At 40.8% G+C, this 20,485-nt stretch overlaps 1 protein-coding gene across 4 annotated transcripts in view; it reads right to left on the reverse strand.

The window, feature by feature from the left end:
- Window positions 1-571: 571 nt before the first annotated feature.
- The window catches only part of LOC124596160 (leucine-rich repeat-containing protein 1-like), a 131,718-nt gene continuing 111,804 nt past the window's right edge, over window positions 572-20,485 (reverse strand). For all 4 annotated transcript variants that reach the window (XM_047135193.1, XM_047135192.1, XM_047135195.1 and 1 more), the window contains 3 exons: window positions 17,447-17,498; window positions 16,484-16,557; window positions 572-1,199 (listed from right to left, as the gene is read on the reverse strand). In XM_047135193.1, the coding sequence (XP_046991149.1) occupies window positions 1,027-1,199; window positions 16,484-16,557; window positions 17,447-17,498 (299 nt within the window). In that variant the 3' untranslated portion in view covers window positions 572-1,026. The remainder of the gene's footprint in view (window positions 1,200-16,483; window positions 16,558-17,446; window positions 17,499-20,485) is intronic.

Raw genomic sequence — 20,485 nt, forward strand, 5'->3', positions numbered from 1 at the left:
AACGGAATATTGACTAATATTGCTGACTAGTTGTTCTTCAACATCTTTGGTATCTCTGCTTAATGTAAACCTATACGTCAAAATCTTAGAAGTAAATGAATGTTAAACAACAAAACTGGCTGTACATACTGTTAATCCCACTTTACATTGTTGTCACTAAGTTGTATCATGTTTTGAAGATGTTTGAAAATGGTTTAATGCTGAAATTGCAATTCTAAATAAAATACTAACAGCTGAAAAAGCATGACTATGTTGTATCTATATAAAACAGAACAAAATTACCAGAGTTGTACATACTAAAACATACAGCAACAAACAATGGCTACAACGCGAATGAGTAAATAAAACACAACCACACAACTGTGAGTGGTAGGTTCGGAAGATCTAAGTAAAATTAAATTAGCTTTCAAAAAGAAAATATTTCGTTTCCTCAACGCCAGGTACATGTTACAAATTAAATCAAGCAACTCACATAACATACATTAATATAATTACACATTATCAGAGAAACTCAAGGAAAATTATGTGTTTTCAGACAATGATTCAAATTAAAAAGTAACAGACCATATGCAGAAACACATATGCTAAATGACTATAATGAGCAATTCATCAGAGATGTGTAAGAACACTTCATGAAAAACAAATATTTTGTACAATAACAAACTCAACATTTAAATAATGATGTAGGTAATAAACACATACAGTGACTAGAAAATGTGATATGTTAAAATTAACATGCAAACTGCATGCACACCATTTTCTCTGCGGTAACAGCACAGCTTTACCACATTTTTCTTGATATAATTCCACAAAGTTAATGGGTTCTAAATAAACATACTGAACATAATGTCATACTCTTCACAAAGTAATCCATAACTGAACTGCACGATAAATTACTGCAACTTTAAAATGGGTGGACAGAAGTAAAAACATCAGTCATTTTTTAAATTTAAGATGACGCTTTCAAATCGGGGTTGAAACAACTAGACGTTCTGCACATTTACGAAAAGCTGAACTTCCCAAATATTAGTCAGCATCATCAAACTGTCCTGTTTCTGCAGTTACACCATGCAAAGGTCTTCGTTTTCCTATTGTAGGAGGATGAAGGTCTTTCGGACAGAAATTATCAAGCTGGTTGCTAAATACTTCTTTCATGTGAAGCACAGGCTGCGGGGGTGGTGGTACGCTTGGAGTGATCGCTGAAAATGAAAAAGATATACAAAAAATTATACTACTTAAACTTTAGTAATCTTTTGTATGAATTGGGACTTAGGTTTTCACTTTTAATTGTATCTATTGGTAGTACTGCAATTTTACCTCCTAGCCATTACGTCTCCTGTAATACCCAAGGCAAAATTGGCCAACTGACCCTCAACATAAATATAACTACTGTGAATAAGTAGATGAATGGGTCAAATACTGTACACCTATACAATTGGTGATTCGTCAGTGGAATTAGCCACAACCATCAAGTATCTAAAAGTATCTGTCAGAAGTGATACAAAATGAATAGATTACATAAATCTAGTTGTGGGAAGGTAGTAGGAAGAGTAAAATATACGGGAAGATTCCTACAAAAATTAATTCATGCTGAACTGACATATTAGGAAACCCTCTTTCTAATTCTTGAATATTGTTTGATAGTTTGGAACCACTACCTACTTAGATTAATGCATGAGATGAGGAGATTCAATGAAGACCCATGCACTTTGTCACAGTTTTCATTTAATCTGGTTGAAATGTGTCACAAAATTTAACAAAGTGCTCAACAAATTATAGCATGAGGTGCAGGGGTAATGTTTCTCATTCATAGCCTTACACCAAAATTAAACAAACACATTGCTTAATAGTACAGCAATAAAATTAGAAAGTTTAGGCTTGTATCGAAGGGCACTAACAATCTTTCTTCCCACTCACCATGGTACATTATGTATCCTCTCTAACTTAATGCCATATGGTAGATCACAGATGCAGTCATGATATCCACAATTTGTGTTTAATTGGGGTGTATATGAGGACAAGGAGGAAAAAAAATTCCCGGGTTTTTCCCGGGCGACAATACAATTTTTCCTGAGTGAAAATACACTTTTCCGTATTAAGTGCCAGTATACTTTTCCTCGGACCTGTAAAACTTATCAATCCTTTGAATGGCACAGGTTTTACACACTTGCGATGCACTTTTGTCGGCCAATCATAGTTCACATCATGTGGTCTTGCAAGCCAATGACAGCAGGTCATCACAGAACATGTGATGTAGTCAGCCAACAACTTCACTGATAAGTTGTGTGAACAAGCAAATAGGAAAAGATCATGGATTAAAGTAATATACATATACTATAGCTACAAGAAAAGCTAAGCTTTCACATATAATATTGGCCTTTTTTGTGTGTTTTACCTTTTAGTATAAGTTAAAACACAAATGTGCCAGCAAAATATAAAATAATGACAAAAAGTGGCAGGTCTTCTGGGCCTGAAGTTTTTCAAAATGGATGGTTCTCAAAGTGCTAAGTTTTGAATGAGAGTCAGATGCTCCACAATTTAAGAAATTTGTAACACATTCTTATGTGTAACATAAGTCATCTTGCATAAAAGCATATTTACTTTGAAAGTAAAGCTTCTCAAACCACCATCCACAATATTTTCCCATGGCCTGTTAGAAACAGGTTCATTTGAGGCAGTTGCCAGAGAGTGGCACGAAACAGTTGTTGCTGCATATGCACAGCCAACGATGACATTATCTGCTCATAATGCACTTGATTGTATTTCTGTTTAGAATTTCATGTGTTCTGGGGCACCATGTCCAGCACTGCTGCGTGTTGTGCGGAGGGAACATATGGAGTTGGCAATTGTTTTACTATATCCCATCCATTCATTTAAAAACTAGACTCTACACCTCAAAGTACTCTAATATTTTGCTATGTTGCGATTAACATAGACTGTGTTTTATTCATACACTGCAATACTGTTATGTAAGAGGGTTGACTGAAAAGTAATGCCTCCACCTTTGTACCTCTTCAACAACTGGCAGCATTGGTATGCGGCATGTACTGGTTTGTTCCATAGCCTCTTCTTTACAGCTCTAGTTGGCGGGAAGCCCTAGCATTGAAAGGTTGTGTTGTTAGTGTAAAGTATGGAACCCTGCAAAGGTGGTCGGTCAATGCGATTTAAGCAATGTGCAGTCATTGAATTCTTGACAGCAGGTGGTGTCACCCCAAAGGAAATTCATCAGAGAATGAAAGCAGTTTATGGTGATAGTGTTGATGCAAGACATCATTATGCTTCTGATGAAGACGCTGAGAGAACTGTGATACTGTGGTTGTGGAAACAGTGTTGATTTCTTCCGTGCTGGCTTCAGAAAACTTGTTCATCGTTGGCAGAAATGTATCCAGCTGGCTGATGATTATGTGGAAAAGTGAATATTGGTAATTAAAGATCACCTTCAAAGGATTATCTCTGGGTTTGATTTATTAAAATATTCCCATCCAAATCCAATTAACGAAAGTGGAGGTATTAATTTTCATTCAACCCTTGTAGAATTTACTATCAGGTTTATATCCACACAACACTGCAAAAAGCTCGTAAGAAGGAATACAAATTTCTAGAGGGGGGAAAAAAACGGGGCGGGCAGACTAGTGTGTGTACATCAAAACTAAGGATAACAAGTATTTGATAACCTTTTCAAACTATATAAAAATTAACAAAGTTATCTGTGAAGCCAAGAAAATATGTAACTTGCAGTTTCTATTTGACTTCAGGAGTAAATATAAAGCCTGAGGAGTTTCAATGATAAAACATGGTGTGCTGCCAGTCTATATTACTGACGAATGGCGTTCTGTAAATTTAAGGTGTAAACAACAGAAATTAAGAAATAACATCAAGCATGGAGGAGGTACAAGGCAAGTGTTGAAACATGTCTTGTGACCAAAAAACACCGTGTTTCATGGAAAACAGATTTTCAATACTACTGGCCAAATTTGCCTGCTTAGTCATCTTCCAGAGGACATTTACAAATGGTTGTACCTATATAGTATCTTACGTTATGACAACAAGAAATAAGAGATTAAAGAATACTCCAAGGTCATCGGAGTTTCGTAAACCATAGTGAAATGCACAATTCGGCTCAACGTGCTCATTCATATGTCCAGATTCACAATGAAGTTATGCCCATACTTGGTATTAAGCTTTTAAGTGTGGTTTTTGGGATGCAAATTTTCTTGAAGTACCAGTACTGTATTATCTTGTGTTTGGTGCTTTATTACAGCATAATACCATATGTGCCAGGAGATGAAAACGTTCACTTGAAATTCAGTGGACGGTAAACCAGACCGACAGTGAGGAATGAAACACTTTGTTTTAAATAAATTGACTGTCTGTGGAGAACATTAATGAAAGCCAAATTTCTTTACCAAACCGACAAAAATAACTTCAGTGTTCTGCAGGACGATTAATGCTCGGTTGCCAAAATATGTGGAAATAAAAGAAAATAAAAAAAAACCAAAGTAATTAAGTGAATGTATTTAAATTCACCTGACAGGTCCAAGTCCCAGAAATCAGTTTTGTTTCCAATTGGCGTACAAGCTGTATACAAAGAGGAAACAGCAAAATTACCCCCCACGAAATCTGCTACTCACCATACAGCTGAGATGCTGAGTCGCAGATAAGCACAACAAAAAGACTGCCAGAAATTGAGTTTTTGGCTGACAAGCCTTCATCAAAAATAGATACCACCTGGTCCTACTTAACTCAACAAACTGCCTTCCTCTATGTTTACCTCTGCCTCAAAGATGGCTAAATCAGTGCCTGTGTCCATATCAAACCTACCAACCACCAGCAATGCCTCCACTTTGACTGCTGCCACCCATTCCACACCAAGTAGTGCCTTCCACACAGCCCAGCCGTCTGTGGCCAACACAGTGATGAGAGGTCCCTCTTAAAATATACCATAATTGACCAACCAACCTTGTACAAATCAGATCTCCTGTGCCTTATCTCTCCAGTCACCTACCATCTCCCAAAGTCCCACCATCTGGCCACAGAGGAGCATTCCCTCGTGACTCAGTACCACCTAGGACTGGAGCAACAAGCTGTTTGTCCGCATGAAGGGCCACCGAAAAAGCCTAAAATAAGTCTGGGGTTCTGGAGGAACCAAGGAGGAAATCTGCTCTAACCGTGATGTAAAACATGAAGGCCAGCCACAAACATCTCTAGAAGGCAATCCTGTGCATGAATCCCATAGGGCCTAATTACCTGTTGCCGGTTACGAAAAAGCCTTTCCATTACAGGCCCAGCAACAGTATGGTGTGTGGGTGTGTATGGTGTGGATAGTGTTATATATGCCTGGTGTATTGTAAATAGCCGTCGCCTGATGTGAAGTGGTGATTCACCAGCCTCTGCACAGAGGCTTGGTACGCCACTTGTTCTGAATACCCCAGTGGCCAATTGAATCCCTTCATGGTGCACCACATCCAACATCTTTAAATAAGAGGGTCTCACAGACCCATACACTGTGCACCCACAATATAGCTGAGATCACACAAATGCCCTGTAAAACCACAGCAGATGAGTCCTGTCTGTTCCCCGTGTACTGTGGCTACAACATTTTAAAAGGCATAGTCTTAAGGGACCTTTTTTTTCAGATTCTTAAGATGTGGCAACCATGTAAGATTGTAGTCAAATATGAAGCCCAAAAACCTCACTGTGTCTTCGAAAGTAAGAACAGTATCCCTCATCCTCAGCTTGGGAAAGCTCAAAATGGAACGAGAATGGTTAAAAAGAACACACACAGATTTCTCGGTTGAAAACTTGAAACCACTCATCTGCGCCCATTCATCCAAATGTTGCAGAGTTAGTTGCAACTGATGTGTTGTTGTTGCAAGGTTTGAAGAACAGCAAGACACAGTGAAGTCATCCACAAAGAACACTGGAGAGGACTTTTCATTACTGATGTAATACTATTAATAGCTATGGCAAAGACAGTCACACTTAAAACACTACCTTGAAGGACAACGTTCTCCTGCTCAAAGTGATAAAACAGTGTGTCACTGACTTGGTATTTACAATACCGTTGCAAGAGAAAGGACCAGATAAAAATGGGAATACTTCCACAAAAACCTCATTCATGAAGCTGCTCGAGGATAAGATGCCTCCAGGTAGTGCTGTAGGCCTTCTTCATGTCAAAAAATGTACCAAGAAGGTGATGCCGTCGTAGGAAAGCCTGTTGTATAGCTGCCTCCAGCAAGGCCAGGTTATCGTAGGTGGAGCAATACCTCCTGAACTCTCATTGGAAGCGACTAAGGAGTTGCCTGGATTCTAAGATACAGACACGGTGGCGGGTGACCATCTTCTCCAATGTCTTTCCCATGCAGATAGTGAGGGTAACACTACAGCAGCTGCTTGGGCATGTACAGTTTCTCCCAGGTTTCAAAAGATGAATTAAGATTGCCTCACCCCAGGAGTCAGGAAAGTGACCCGACGCTCAAATGGCACTAAAAAGTGTGACGAAGATATCTTTGTTTTGCCTGGTGGGGTACCACAGCATACTATAATGGAGTCTTTCGTGACCAGCTGCAGACAATGCAGAATCCAGATCCCACATGGAAAATAGGCAATTGTAATCTTCATCAGAGGCGGATCGGAAGTCCAAACTGCACCTCTCAGCAACTGATCTATGGCAATGGAAACCTGGGACCTGACTGACTCTTGCAGATTGGTTTGGAGAGTGGCGTTCCCCATTACAGCAGTCATGTGGCACCTCCCTCCTCTCTCAGAAATTCTCCTGATGGTCTCCCATACAATGGAACTCTTCGTGGAACAATTAATGGTGTTCAGGAACTGTTGTCACGATCTCTTCTTGCTCTCCCGAATAACCCGGCGGCACTTTGCCCTTGTCACACGAACGGCTACTAGAGTCTCTGCAGTTGGCTGACACTTGAACCTATGCAGAGCCGCACACTTAGTCCTGCTAGCATAGCGGCATCCGTCACTCCACCGAGGGACAGGTGCCTCTTCTGGTATTCTGTGGACTGGGGAATGGATGCTGCAGTGGCACAGTGAACCATTTTGATAATATGATTCACCCATGCCTCGACATTGGCACAATGTTCAAACTGGGCCAACTGGCTATAAATTGTCCAGTCTGCTCTACCGAGCACCCATCGCGGCGACTTCCTTTTGGGTTCCACTCCACCTGGCAGGTGAATCCAGAATGGGAAGTGATCGCTTCTGTGCAAGTCATCAACCACTTCCCACTGAACAGTGTGAGCAAAAGCTGGAGAGCAAAATGAGAGATCAATGGCAGAGAACAACACAGCTGCTGTGCAGAAATGCATGCTCTGTCCCATATTTAGCAAGTACGCACATGACGACATGAGAAGCCTCTCAATTGCTCTACACCTGGGGCAGGAAGTTGCAGAGCCCCAAAGTACATTGTGTGCATTAAAATCACAACAGACAATGAAAGGGTGGGGGAATTGTGTAATAAGGTCAGTTAGAGCCTCTTCATCAAGCACATCATGTGGGGGCAAATAAAGGGAACATATTGTCAACGGATGACGCACGTGCATTGATATGGCAACTGCTTGTAAAGTCATTGTGAGTTAGAGGGGTGAGCAGTGATAATCAGTACTGATGAAAACACCTACACCTCCTCTAGCTCTCTCTCTCTATTCAGGTTGCTCTTTTTGTCGAGTACATAGCCTCGTAGCTCAGGGGTGTACGATTGATGGAAGTCAGTCTCCTGGAGACACAAACACAGTAGTCTACCCTGAGATAAGAGACGGAGTTCCTCCACATGTGTCCTGAACCCTTCCAAGGTCCACCTGTAGTATGGCAGCCATTTCATCGATGTTGTTTTAATTTATCCCTGTCTTTTCATCACGGAGGTGAAGCACTTGTAGAGCAAGGGGGAGTGGAGGGGCTGCCTGGATCCAAGGCATCTAACTCCATGATATCCTCAACAGTCAGATGTGAAAGAATGTCTGATGGTGTGCGGGACAGCTTTTGACGGAACATCACGAACCTTTCCCTGCACCTGACCCTTTTAGGATGGGGGAAAGGGAGTGTTTAGAAGCACTCTGTTTGTCGTGTGACTTCTTGACACTCACTACAGAACTGCTGCTGTTTTTTTTCTGTGGCAACTCCTTGGATTGCTTTATCCTTACTCGCTTTGCCTAGGCATGTACACATGCAAGTACAGGTGCTGGTGGTGGATGGTTGTACACTGGACGTCATCTGTGTTGAAACATCAACCTTAGGAATAGGTTTCTGCACTACAGAAGCATAAGAAGTGGTAAAGACAGAATATTTCATCGCCTTATATATCTTTTTGGGCTTCGGCACAGGAGATCCACTTGGTGACTTTTAGTTTCTGAATTTTTCATTTCTCTGCAAAAACAGGGTAGCCTTGGCTCCAGACTTAGTGGCTCCCACAGCAATTAACGCAGGCTGCTGGAGGTGGACAGTCAGTCCCAGATCCATGGGCTGCCTTTCCACACTTCACACACATTGCTTCACCCCCATAACTCAGCACTGCGTGACCAAAATGGTGGAATTAAGTACATAAGGCCTAACCCTAAGTCGGAAGAAACCTGTCCATCCTTTATCTGTTGCTATAATTAAACTGATTTTGACTATCAGGAGGGCTATCCTCGCTCATTCGTTTGGAGGATGGAGTGTGAGTACTCTAAGACAGTATACTGTTCCTGCTGGGAGGAGGAGGAGGAGAAGAAGAAGAAGATTGCAAGGATTCCATCTTGGTCCCAAAACCAGCTAGGGAAATATGGGTCCACTCAAACAGGGCCCTGTGTGCCTGAGTAAGCTTTATACAACTGAGGAGCAGCAGGTTCTCAAGAGGTTGCCAAGCCTATACTCAGCAAATGAATGCTGAGCTCCTCAGGCCAGATCCTGACTTCAGTCCTGGGAGTTTGTTGCAGGGGGAGGGGGGATTGGGCGTGGATCTCCATATCACGAAAAAGAACATGCTAATTTGGATGCTCAGGGGAGCAGCATATATATACTGCATAGTTGAGCAGCAGTTGTTGGCATTTAACCTGTAGTTGAGGGATGCCAGCCTCCACGAGTAGGCTGTTCACAGGGCTGGCCTGAAAGACACCTGTTGCAAGTGGGAACCCACAAAAGTCTATCAGGCCCAGCATCCATAATGCTGAAGGCACTTCGAAGACACATACCCCACATTACTACAATCAAGAAGAGTCAGGATCAGAGATTTGTAAAGCTGCAAAAGTACAGAGCAGTCTGCATCCCAACTTGTGGCAGTGCACAGTATTAAGGTATGACAAATATGTTTTCTTAAGTTGTCAAAGAAGGGAAATCCACATCAATTGGACACTGATGACCTGTCCTTAAAAGCAATAAGACTCCATCACACTGAGCAATTGCTCACTGAGGTAGAGTTCTAGTGTGGATGGACAATACGACGGCAAAAGTAATGCACAATGTATGTCTTTGCTGCTGAAAACTGGAAGCCATGTGTGAGAGCCCTGGACTGAACCTTTTGTTTGTCTTCCTGTAGCCGGTGTTCAGCAATACCCATGATGGAGGAGCAACAGTAAATGCAAAAGTCATCAGCATATACGAAGGGTAACACTGCAGTCCTTACAGTTGCAGCTAGACCATTTACAGCCACTAAAAAAAGGGGCACACTCAATACAGAGCCCTCCAGGATCCTATTATCTTGAATATGGGGAGTACTGTGGGAAGCACCAACTTGAAGCAGAGAAGTCTGGTGGGTCAAGAAGCTCCCGGCAAAAAATGGGAGCAGGTGCTGGAGACCCCAGTCTTGTAGGGTAAAGAGAATGTGATGATGCCTTTTGCTAGTTGAAGAAGACAGTGATAAGGTGTTGGACCCAGGTAAAAGCTGGCCAGGTACAATTGACAGCAGCAGAATGAGACTCAAGGTACCAACACAGCTGCCATTTCACCATATGTTCAAACAAGTTGCAAAGAAGATTAGTTAGACTAATTGGGCAAAAGGCGCCATCTGAAAGGAGCGTTTACACAGTTTCAGTACCAGGATGATCACCCACGCTCCACATACGTTTCAAAATGGTAAGGACAGGACACTGGCAATCCACCAATAGGTGCTTGAGCATTTGGCTGTGGATGCAGTCTGGTCCTGGAGCTGTGTCAGGGCAGTTATAAAACTTATTTTACATATCACAGCAACAAACGAATATAGTGAACAGTACTTTAGTACTCGTAAAGCTGGCACAACAAATTGAACCCTGACTGCATCGGTCACCTACTGGTGATTCAATAATTATAAATTTACTTCGAGTGAAAAGTGCGTATAGTACGGCTGTGAATACATACTACTCTTCATATACTTTATTTACAGACAAAGTTGTCTATTAGATTTAAGGGATAGTATTTAATTAATTTGTACATACTTTCTTACTATTTACAAGCAGAATAAATCTTCTATTTGAAAATGAGTCTCTTTCTGTGCTTGTAGTGAATGTCAAATTATTTTCCACATGCTGCATGAAATTAACTGTGTCACCTAAGAGCTTTTGGAAATGTTACTTTTGTGTTTTAGAGAGAGGGAGAGAGGGGTGGGGGAGAGGAGAGAGGGGGGGGGGGAGGGAGGAGGAGGGAGAGGGAGAGAGAGAGAGAGAGAGAGAGAGAGAGAGAGAGAGAGAGAGAGGGAGAGAGAGAGAGGGAGGAGGGGGAGGGGGAGGGGGGGGGGAAGCAAGACAGACTGAGGTATTTGAATTATGCAGTGCAGTGAGGTGAGGTGAAGTGAAACGTCACGATGACTGGTCATGCTCAGTTATTTGCATGTCCGGAGTCAAGATAGCAGACAGGGAGTGAGTATGTGATTGAGCAGTCATACAGGGCCAGGCAAGAGTGGCTCTGTCCCTCCTTCAGCAGGCGAGGCCTAACTGGTCTAACAGAGCTGCGCAATGCTCTAATCTGTACCATCAAACTGAATAAGAGTGTCAGCCACACACACTATGTGATCAAAAGTATCCGGACACCCCAAAACATACATTTTTCATATTAGGTGCATTGTGCTGCCACCTACTGCCAGGTACTCCATATCAGTGACCTCAGTTGTCATTAGACATAATGAGAGAGCAGAATGGGGCACTCCGCGGAACTCACGGACTTCAAATGTGGTCAGCTGATTGGGTGTCACTTGTGTCATACATCTGTATGTCATATTTCCACACTCCTAAACATCCCTAGGTCCACTGTTTCCAATGTGACAGTGAAGTGGAAACATGAAGGGACACATACAGCACAAAAGTGTACAGGCCGACCTCGTCTGTTGACTGACAGGGACTGTCGACAGTTGAAGATGGCGTAATGTGTAACTGGCAGACATCTATCCATACCATCACACAGGAATTCCAAACTGCATCAGGATCCACTGAAAGTACTATGACAGTTATGCAGGAGGTGAGAAAACTTGGATTTCACGTTCGAGTGGCTGCTCATAAGCCATACATCATGTCGGTGCAAGAAGCATAAACATTGGACGATTTAACAGTGGAAAAAAGTTGTGTGGAGTGACAAATCACAGTACACAATGTGGCGATCCGATGGCAGGGTGTGGGTATGGCCGGTGAATGTCATCTGCTAGCGTGTGTAGTGGTAACAGCAAAATTCGGAGGTGGTAGTGTTATGGTGTGGCCGTGTTTTTCATGGAAGGGCCTTGCACCCTTGTTCTTTTGCATGGCACTATCACAGCACAGGCCTACATTGACGTTTTAAGCACATTCTTGCTTCCCACTGTTGAAGAACAATTCGTGGTTGGCGATTGCATCTTTCAACACGATTGAGCACCTGTTCATAATGCACGGCCCATGGTGGAGTGGTTACACAACAATAACACCCCTGTAATGGACTGGCCTGCACAGAGTCCTGAACTGAATCCTTTAGAACACCTCTGGGATGTTTTGGGACGCCCGACTTCAAGTCAGGTCTCACCGACCGACATCGATACCTCTCCTTAGTGCAGCATTCCATGAAAAATGGGCTGCAATTCCCCGAGAAACCTTCCAGCACTTGATTAAACGAATGCTGTGAGAGTGGAAGCTGTCATCAAGGCTAAGGGTGGGCCAACACCATACTGAATTCCTGCATTACCAATGGAGGGTGCCACGAACTTGTAACTCGTTTTCAGCCAGGTGTCTGGGTGCTTTTGATCACATAGTGTACCTCTTACAGAAATGATATTTGCTTGTGATACTATCTTTTAATGTCAATATTTTTATTGTCTGTATGGTTGATAAATATTTCTGCTATTAGAGCACAAAGAGGGCTTCCCATTCCTAGCCATGGGTCCAACTTGTAAATTTTGTTGCTGATAGATACGTAATTATGTGAGAGTTCTAAAGAAAATACACCTATAAGCTCTATTATTCCTGGTTTTCTCATTGTGTTATTTTCGACAGATTCTTTCTTATTATTTCCATTATTTCATCTACTGACATATTGCTGTACAGGTTTATAACGCCTAAGAATAAAATCTTAGACTGAAGTGGTACAGTCGGGTCATTCATACCATTAATAAGTTCATAATTATTCTTTATGGAATATGATTTTTCAAATGTGTACTTTTTAACACATACATCATTTAGATCTCTCATTAATTTGTAGGCTGGGCTATTAACTGAATTCACAAGAGGCCTGACTGATGTGGTGGTGTAACGAGTTTTTGGCTGTGCTCTCACTCTAGGGGCTGTGGGATTCACTACAGTAAGGGATCGCACTTCATTTTTTCTGAAGAGGAACTTATTGTGGTTGAGCCATTTTCTTATTTTAGACTGGAACTTTGATGTGGTGTCAACCTGTACTTCAACTATATGGTTGTTTGCAAAGTCAAGTGTTTCAGTATGTAATCAACAATAAACCTAATAGCCTTGTGGAACCTTTATCAGATTTTACTGCCAGGGCATTATGGTTCTGCAGTTTGTTATTGCTAGATTTAAGTATATTTAGTTTGATATTATTTGTTTTTGTTGCCTTTGTGTAAGGAGCATTCAAATGAAGCCCGGTCACAAGTGTAAAGTAATGGTAACAATTTTATTAACTCAAAAATGTAGTTATACACAGTACACATACTCAAAAATTGTCACCAAAACTGTTGGCACGTTTATCCCATTGTGACACTAGCCGGTTGATTCCATGCTTGAAAAAGTTAGTAGGCTGCTGTTGGATCCAGGCCTGGACCCAGTCACACACACTTTGTCATCCATTGCAAATTAAGGTCCACAAACAGCGTGTTTTAGAGGTCCAACCACATGAAAGTCACATGGTGAAAGGTCGGGACTGTACGGTGGATGTTCCAGCGTTTCCCACTGAAACTGCTGCAGTGTCGTCTTCACTGCATTGGCCGAGTGTGGGCGGGCATTATCATGAAGGAGGATAATGCCATTGGACAACATGCCTCGGCGTTTCGACTTGATGGCTTATCTAAGGTTCTGTAAAGTGGCTTAGTAATGTTGGGAATTGACTGTGGTTCCTTGTTCCAGAAACTCGACAAGCAGTGGGCCCTTGTGGTTAAAAAAGAAGGACATCATGACCTTATCAGAACTGGTGTGCATAGCCTTTGATTTCTTTGGAGATGGTGAAGTCGCATGTTTCCTCTGCTTGCTCTGATGCTTGCTTTCCGGTTCAAAATGGTGACACCACATTTTGTCACCTGTGACAATACATAACAGAAAGTCGTATTCCTCCTCATGATAATGTTGCATCTGACTCAAAGACAGCACCATTTGAGTACTGCGCTGTTCGGCAGCCAGCCGGTGGGAAACACACTGTACACAGATTTCTCGAAAGTTCAAGTGTTGACGCGTTATGGTGTGGGCAGTGCCAATGCTAATACCCAGTAACTGATGGATCTCATCCACGGTGATTCTGCGGTTGTCCAAGACTAACGCATTCACTTCCACAACCATTTCCAGTGTAATGACACAAAGAGCCTGTCCAGCATGAGGATTGTCTTTGTGACTCGCGTCCCTCAAGGAACCGTTTGCACCATTCCACAACACTTGAATGACTCAGAGTATAATCACCGTACACAGCCTTCATATGTCGATACATTTCACAGCCTCCAACTTCCTCCACCTCCAAAAATTGAATCACTCCTCGATGTTCCTGCTCACTCACCTGCGTGTTCGCTAGTGGACGATAGCTTGTGTGACCACCTTCTCTTCATCGGAAACTACACTGGCGCTATGCAACATCAAATGGCGTGCACGTGTCAGTCTCTCTACCAATAGATGGTGCCATCATATCCACAGTTCCACAGTTACGTGGTGCCACCGTATGTGTAAGGTAAAGATAGACGCACTGACCAGGTTTCATTTGAATGAGTCTCATAGCTATGTGTTTTTGTGAAGTTTTATTAGCCTTGTGGCCCAGTACTCTTTGTTCAGTTTTCCAAAATCAGCAGCTACCTTTAGTGTATCAACTGCGAAAAATGAGGCTTCAGGATGCCAAATTTGTAAATGAATAATTATACAGAAAGTGTATCACACGAATTTTGCAACATTATAACTGATGTTAAACTATCTGCACCCACAAAGGCGGTGGTATCAATCATAATAAACAACGAGACATGGCTCCACACCACCAGTTGACATCATTGGAAATCAATTTCTGGCCAAACCAACCCCCCCCCCCCCCCCCCTCCTACCCCTTACACAAATACCCCGACAGCCACTCCAGCAGTGAACACTACACAGTTTAATGTTAATCTGGTTTAAGAGAATTTATTTTTAATCAACAATGTTCTGTATGCATAAATGCCTGAAGATGGACAAAACTGGCTCAAAACACACTGCTTAATGTTAATTTAAACATAAAACAAATAAAAGTGACTGGTAGTAGAAAAAACATATACAGGGTGCGGAAGAACCGACTAAGCAGTTTTAAAGAGCAATAAAAAGTAAATCTGGATGTATAGAGAAAAAAATGTTTTTATTTTCTAAATTAGTACAAAATACTATTTTACATCCATTTAGTTTTGAAAATAGTGTCCTCAAGACGGCGGCCATTAGCATTCATACATTGTTGTGGACAATCCTTGAAGTTTCGAGCACCTCTTGCGGGGTATGGCATTCTCTTCGTCAATAATCCGCTCTTTTAACTCTGGAAGGGTGTGAGGGCAGCTTTTGAAAACCTTTTCCTTCAGATATCCCCAATAAAAGCAGTCACAAATGCTCAAATCGGGTGACCATGAAGGCCACGCGACATCACCCCTCGAAGAGACGAGGCGTCCCGGAAACATTTCTCTCAAAATTCTCAATCGAAATTTGAGATGTGTGAGCAGTAGCTCCACCCTGTTGGAACCACAAGTCTCCCAGTCCACGTTCTTCAACAATCTCATCCATTCTGGGTTGCAGAAAATTTTGCAACATTGAAACACAACACGTGGAATTCACTGCCACGGTCACTCCTTCCTTCTCAAAAAAGTAAGGGCCTACCACACCAAATAGTGATATGGCACACCACACTTGTCACTTTGGGAGAACGATGCGGTCTTTCATGAATAATTCGGGGGTTATTTTCAGCCCAGTAGCGAAAGTTTTGCTTATTCATGCACACACTAACGTGAAAATATGCTTTGTCATTACTGAGGAAAGCTGCATTCACAGGGATGTGAGCAAGCATTTGCTCACACAGATTTTGACGGTTGGTGTAGTCTGCTGGGTGTAATTCTTGAGCAGTGATTATTGTGAAAGGATGGAACTTCAAATTGCATTGCTTAATCCTTCCAAAACTGTGGTCTGAAATACCCAATGCAACAGCATGTTGTCAAGCAGAATTGTTGTGGCGATAGTTAACTGCTGTTCTCACCCGCTGCACATTTTCTGGCATTCTGACACATCTGCATTGGCCATGTGTATCTATTCTTAGTGTGCTACCAGTTCCTCCCACTCCTGCACCCACGACTGAATTGTGTTTGCATTAGGAATGGCACTGTTGCGTGGAATGTTGAAGTGTTGCCAAAAAGCTCGTTTTGTAGCGATCACAGATCTGTTGTTTTAATAATAAACGCGAACGGCAAAACCATGATGTGCACCGATCCAGACTATGTTGGCTACTGAAATGGGGTCAACAACTGAACAAAGGCAGACCACGTGCAACTGCCTACCCCCACCACAGCCCTAGCAGTAACCTATAGAAACTAGTTAGCCGGTTCTGCCGCATCCTGTAATTATTCTGTACAGTCACAGCTCCCAAACATAGTCAGTACAGCCAAAATTCACAATGTCTCTGTTGTGTGTAATCTTTCTTCTTTCCACAAGCACCTTTTCCCACTGTCAAATTTATACATGCAACAGTGACCACTCTAGCATTAAAAAATATTTGTGGTGCCAGTGCAAAACAACAGCAAAATGGTGAAAAACAAGCAACAGAAATGTATTTTGGGTTTCTAATATGTTTGGACTGAGATAATGGGAAGTACGTGAACCACACAGACTCGCCTTCAGGCTTGAAATGAACTTACCATGTGGATCAAAATAACCATCAGGATCATCAATTGAATCCCACTCCTCTTCCTCCTCATATTTTAAACAGTCACTGCAAAAATGTAGTATTTTAAAAAATTGGTACATGTTTCATGACAGCATAAAATATAACTTGGATATACTTCTACAATACTTTCAAATACACATATGTAAAAACTTTGAAAAAAATTAGTTAAATATAATTAAGAGCAAGCGCTCTGCCCTCAAATAACTACAGACACTAGACGAACAGAGAGGAAGCATGCATGGAAGGGGTAAGAGAACAGTGATAGCAATATAAAACAGTAACACACATTATAACACAAAACAAAGGGACTTACTATTAAAAGTTGAGGCAGGAGACTAAGCCATACAAACAAAATGTAAAAGAAACACAGTGAACAATAAAACTGGAAGGGCAAAGAAAGATAATGTAACTCAACAGTGAAGACTCTAAATTCACAATGGTTATTGATATACAGTTGACTGGTTGAAAACAGTATTTAGAAGCAAAGCCAAATGAATATATATGTGTATATTAATGACTACTCACATCAACCAGAACACTACAGTGAAGAACACTAACACGAGTTTGATAGCTGGGCTACAATAATGTTCTTCGTGTCAATTCATATTCTGTATAAAAACTATAAAATGATCAATATATGTCGAGTGTATAAGGAATCTTGTACCTTTTAAAATAGTTCACTGTACAATTTGCACAGACAACTGAAAATAGATAGTACTCCTACGCACACATGAGGCTGCAAAAAATGTAATACCAGTACACTCAGTTTGAGTAGCGCCTCTTAAATAGAACTTCCCTATACCAAACTTAAATGTCACTATACCAAGTTTAAAACAGGAAAGAAAGTATGGGGGTTTGGGGCAGATTACAAAACATATTGCAGCTAGAAAACTATCCCCTCCCCAACATAAACAATTTATTTAGATATTCCTACCTGTTTAAATCTGCACATGGAAAACTAGGGCCATTAGTTGGGGTATCTTTTGCTGAAAGAGAAAGAAAATATTTAACATTTAAAAGAACAACTCCACTTACAATGGGAAAAGACAAATATATGTTATCTATGTAAGTGAAAGGAATGAGCTTATCTGCATCACACAAGCGGAAGGACAATTTGCTTAAGAGAAATTATTCTGCTACATTTTTATCGAGTAAATGATGTTTTATTTCATATCTTTATTCAAACTTCAGTAACATATCCTCTTTTCTTGTACAGTTTCAACAAGTCTATACAAACAATGACTTCTTTATATCCAGAAACCAATAATTTGAATGGGCAACATTGTGTGTCAGTTTAGCAGCATTTGAATAGTGATTTGATTTGGAGCAGTACTGCATGTGACACAAAACCAGTCTTCCATATCAATTCTTTTGTCAAATAAGCCAAGCTGTGAAAAGAAGAAGAGGATGCTATTGCAAATTATTTAAACAGTACAGAAACACCGATAACATGAAATATCTGTTCCACACTTTGTACTTTTGTGAAGTAGCACTTGGTATTTTCTGTTTCTGACATTTACATGAACTACTAAGTGACACAAAATTTATACATGCATGATAATGTCAATAAACAAGACAGAGAATGCAACAGCGTCAGATTGCAGTATCTTTGTTAATTTACTGGAACATAAAGAACTTGTCTGCTTATAGTTACCACAACACAGGATTTTTGTTACACTAACCAGATATATCTGCCATGGCATATCACATCAATCACATTGCTAAAGTGCATGGAGATGAAGCCGCAGTTGTTTTAAAACCAATAACAAATAAATAAAAGGCAACAAACACAGGTAACTGGTGAAAAAATAGTAAGAGAATAACCTTTATTCTTCATAACAAAATATTTAACAGATTATGTTGTCTGTCTCCAGCACTATGGAAGCAGTAGGTGTACTTGAACCTGTCATTTCAATATCTCATGAAGTCACTGGTAAGGAAATAAATGAAACACTTATTTTCATTGGGAGGATTCTGGGAAAGTGTGGTGCAATTGTTAAGAAAACAGTTCATATGAATCTAGTGTGATCAGTCTCTGAGTATGGCTCCAATACTGGAGACCTTGTCAAGTAGGCCTAATATAAAGCAATGAAATTCCAAGGTGCACCACTCGTGATTCAATATAGCCACAAGAAAGTATGAAAGAGTTGCTCTGGGAACATTAGTGGGAACTGATGAGAGAAAGCTGCTGATTTTTCATGAAACTGTTGAGTAAATTAAGACAACTGGTGTTTGAGATAGACTGTGTAATAATCATGCTGCTTTAATCACATAAGCACCATGACAATGACACAGAAGAATCAGAATGTACACAGAAGGAGATGCAATATTTCCCCCTTGATACACAAATGAAATATGAAAGGGAACGGCCAATATCAGTGGGCAATACTTTCCATTGTGGGCAATACTTTCCATTAAGCAGTTTACAATGATTTATGAACCCCTTTTTACCAAATGTGATTATTTATTAATTATTAAAATGTACTTCTAGACTGTTTTCACTACACGATCTTCTAGTTACCAAATAAGAATTAAATTGTAGAAAAAATACTTTCCTTGTGAAAAGAGATTTCAATACACTATATTCTTAAAAGGAAAGGGGCAAAAAATAGTTGTGAAGATAAAGCAGTGAAGAGTTTCCATTCCCAAGTGTTACAGTGGACACATTCTTGGATTTACATCACTTTGTAATCCCCCCCCTTCCTCCCCCTCACCATTCACATGAAATATTACAGTAGGTTTGAAACAGTATCTATCATGCAGGATACAAATTGTAAGATAATGAATTTTGATAAACCACTTACGGCTAAAAAACTCATGGAAATGTTCAGTCTCACATAAGGTACTCACTTCAAGGCTAATTTATGGAATGCAAATGTTTCAAATTACTTTTTTCTAAAAAAAACTTAACGTTGCTCATAATCAAAGTAAACAGGTGAAACCTAGTGTATTACATAATTAATGAAGGCTATTTTTAAAGAATCCAGATAGTTGCCAAGGTCACAAAAGCACAATGAATACGTTGTCAGGTACCATCACAAAATTATGGAAATATCAAAATCATATCCCACGTCATTCCATCATATTCAGTGGGTCAGTAAACAAGGTTCTCCACCAATTACAGCCCTTAAACTTCCCTTCCTCTACGTTGTTGTCCTTGGTGTGCCCCCTCTGCTTGATGTTAGATTTTGCCATATCTCTGTACTTCAATCTCAGTTTCCTCTTGATCTTTTATTTTTGAATTTCAAATTAACCAAATCTCATGGCATATAGCACAGAAACCATTCCAATGTTATTGACGAAGACCGTAGTGGTAGTGGTAGTAGCAGTGGTAGCAGCAGAGGAGGAGACTTCGGTACGGCAAAGTTGAAAGATGAGGCAACCATCCTTTCTGGGGATTAAATGTGGAGGGAACCAATACCTCGTGGTGGAATGACAATTCCAAAGCTCAACAGACAAATCTTCAGAAGTGATAGGCCTATCGAGTCAGCTTCTGAACAAATGAAATTGCTTTCAAATCTAGACGAGGCCTCAGATAGAAAAATGATGGCGTCGATAAAAATTTAAATTTGTTGACTTATGCAAAAATAGAAATTCATTAAATCAATACTAATCAATATTATATCAATATAATGGAAGGAAACATTCCACGTGGGAAAAATTATATATAAAAACAAAGATGAGGTGACTTACCGAACAAAAGCGCTGGCAGGTCGATAGACACACAAACAAACACAAACACACACACAAAATTCAAGCTTTCGCAACAAACTGTTGCCTCATCAGGAAAGAGGGAAGGAGAGGGGAAGACGAAAGGAAGTGGGTTTTAAGGGAGAGGGTAAGGAGTCATTCCAATCCCGGGAGCGGAAAGACTTACCTTAGGGGAAAAAAAGGACAGGTATACACTCGCACACACGCACATATCCATCCACACATACAGACACAAGCAGACATATTTAAATATGTCTGCTTG

This window comes from Schistocerca americana, chromosome 2, assembly GCF_021461395.2.
Source record: "Schistocerca americana isolate TAMUIC-IGC-003095 chromosome 2, iqSchAmer2.1, whole genome shotgun sequence".
NCBI lineage: Eukaryota > Metazoa > Arthropoda > Insecta > Orthoptera > Acrididae > Schistocerca > Schistocerca americana.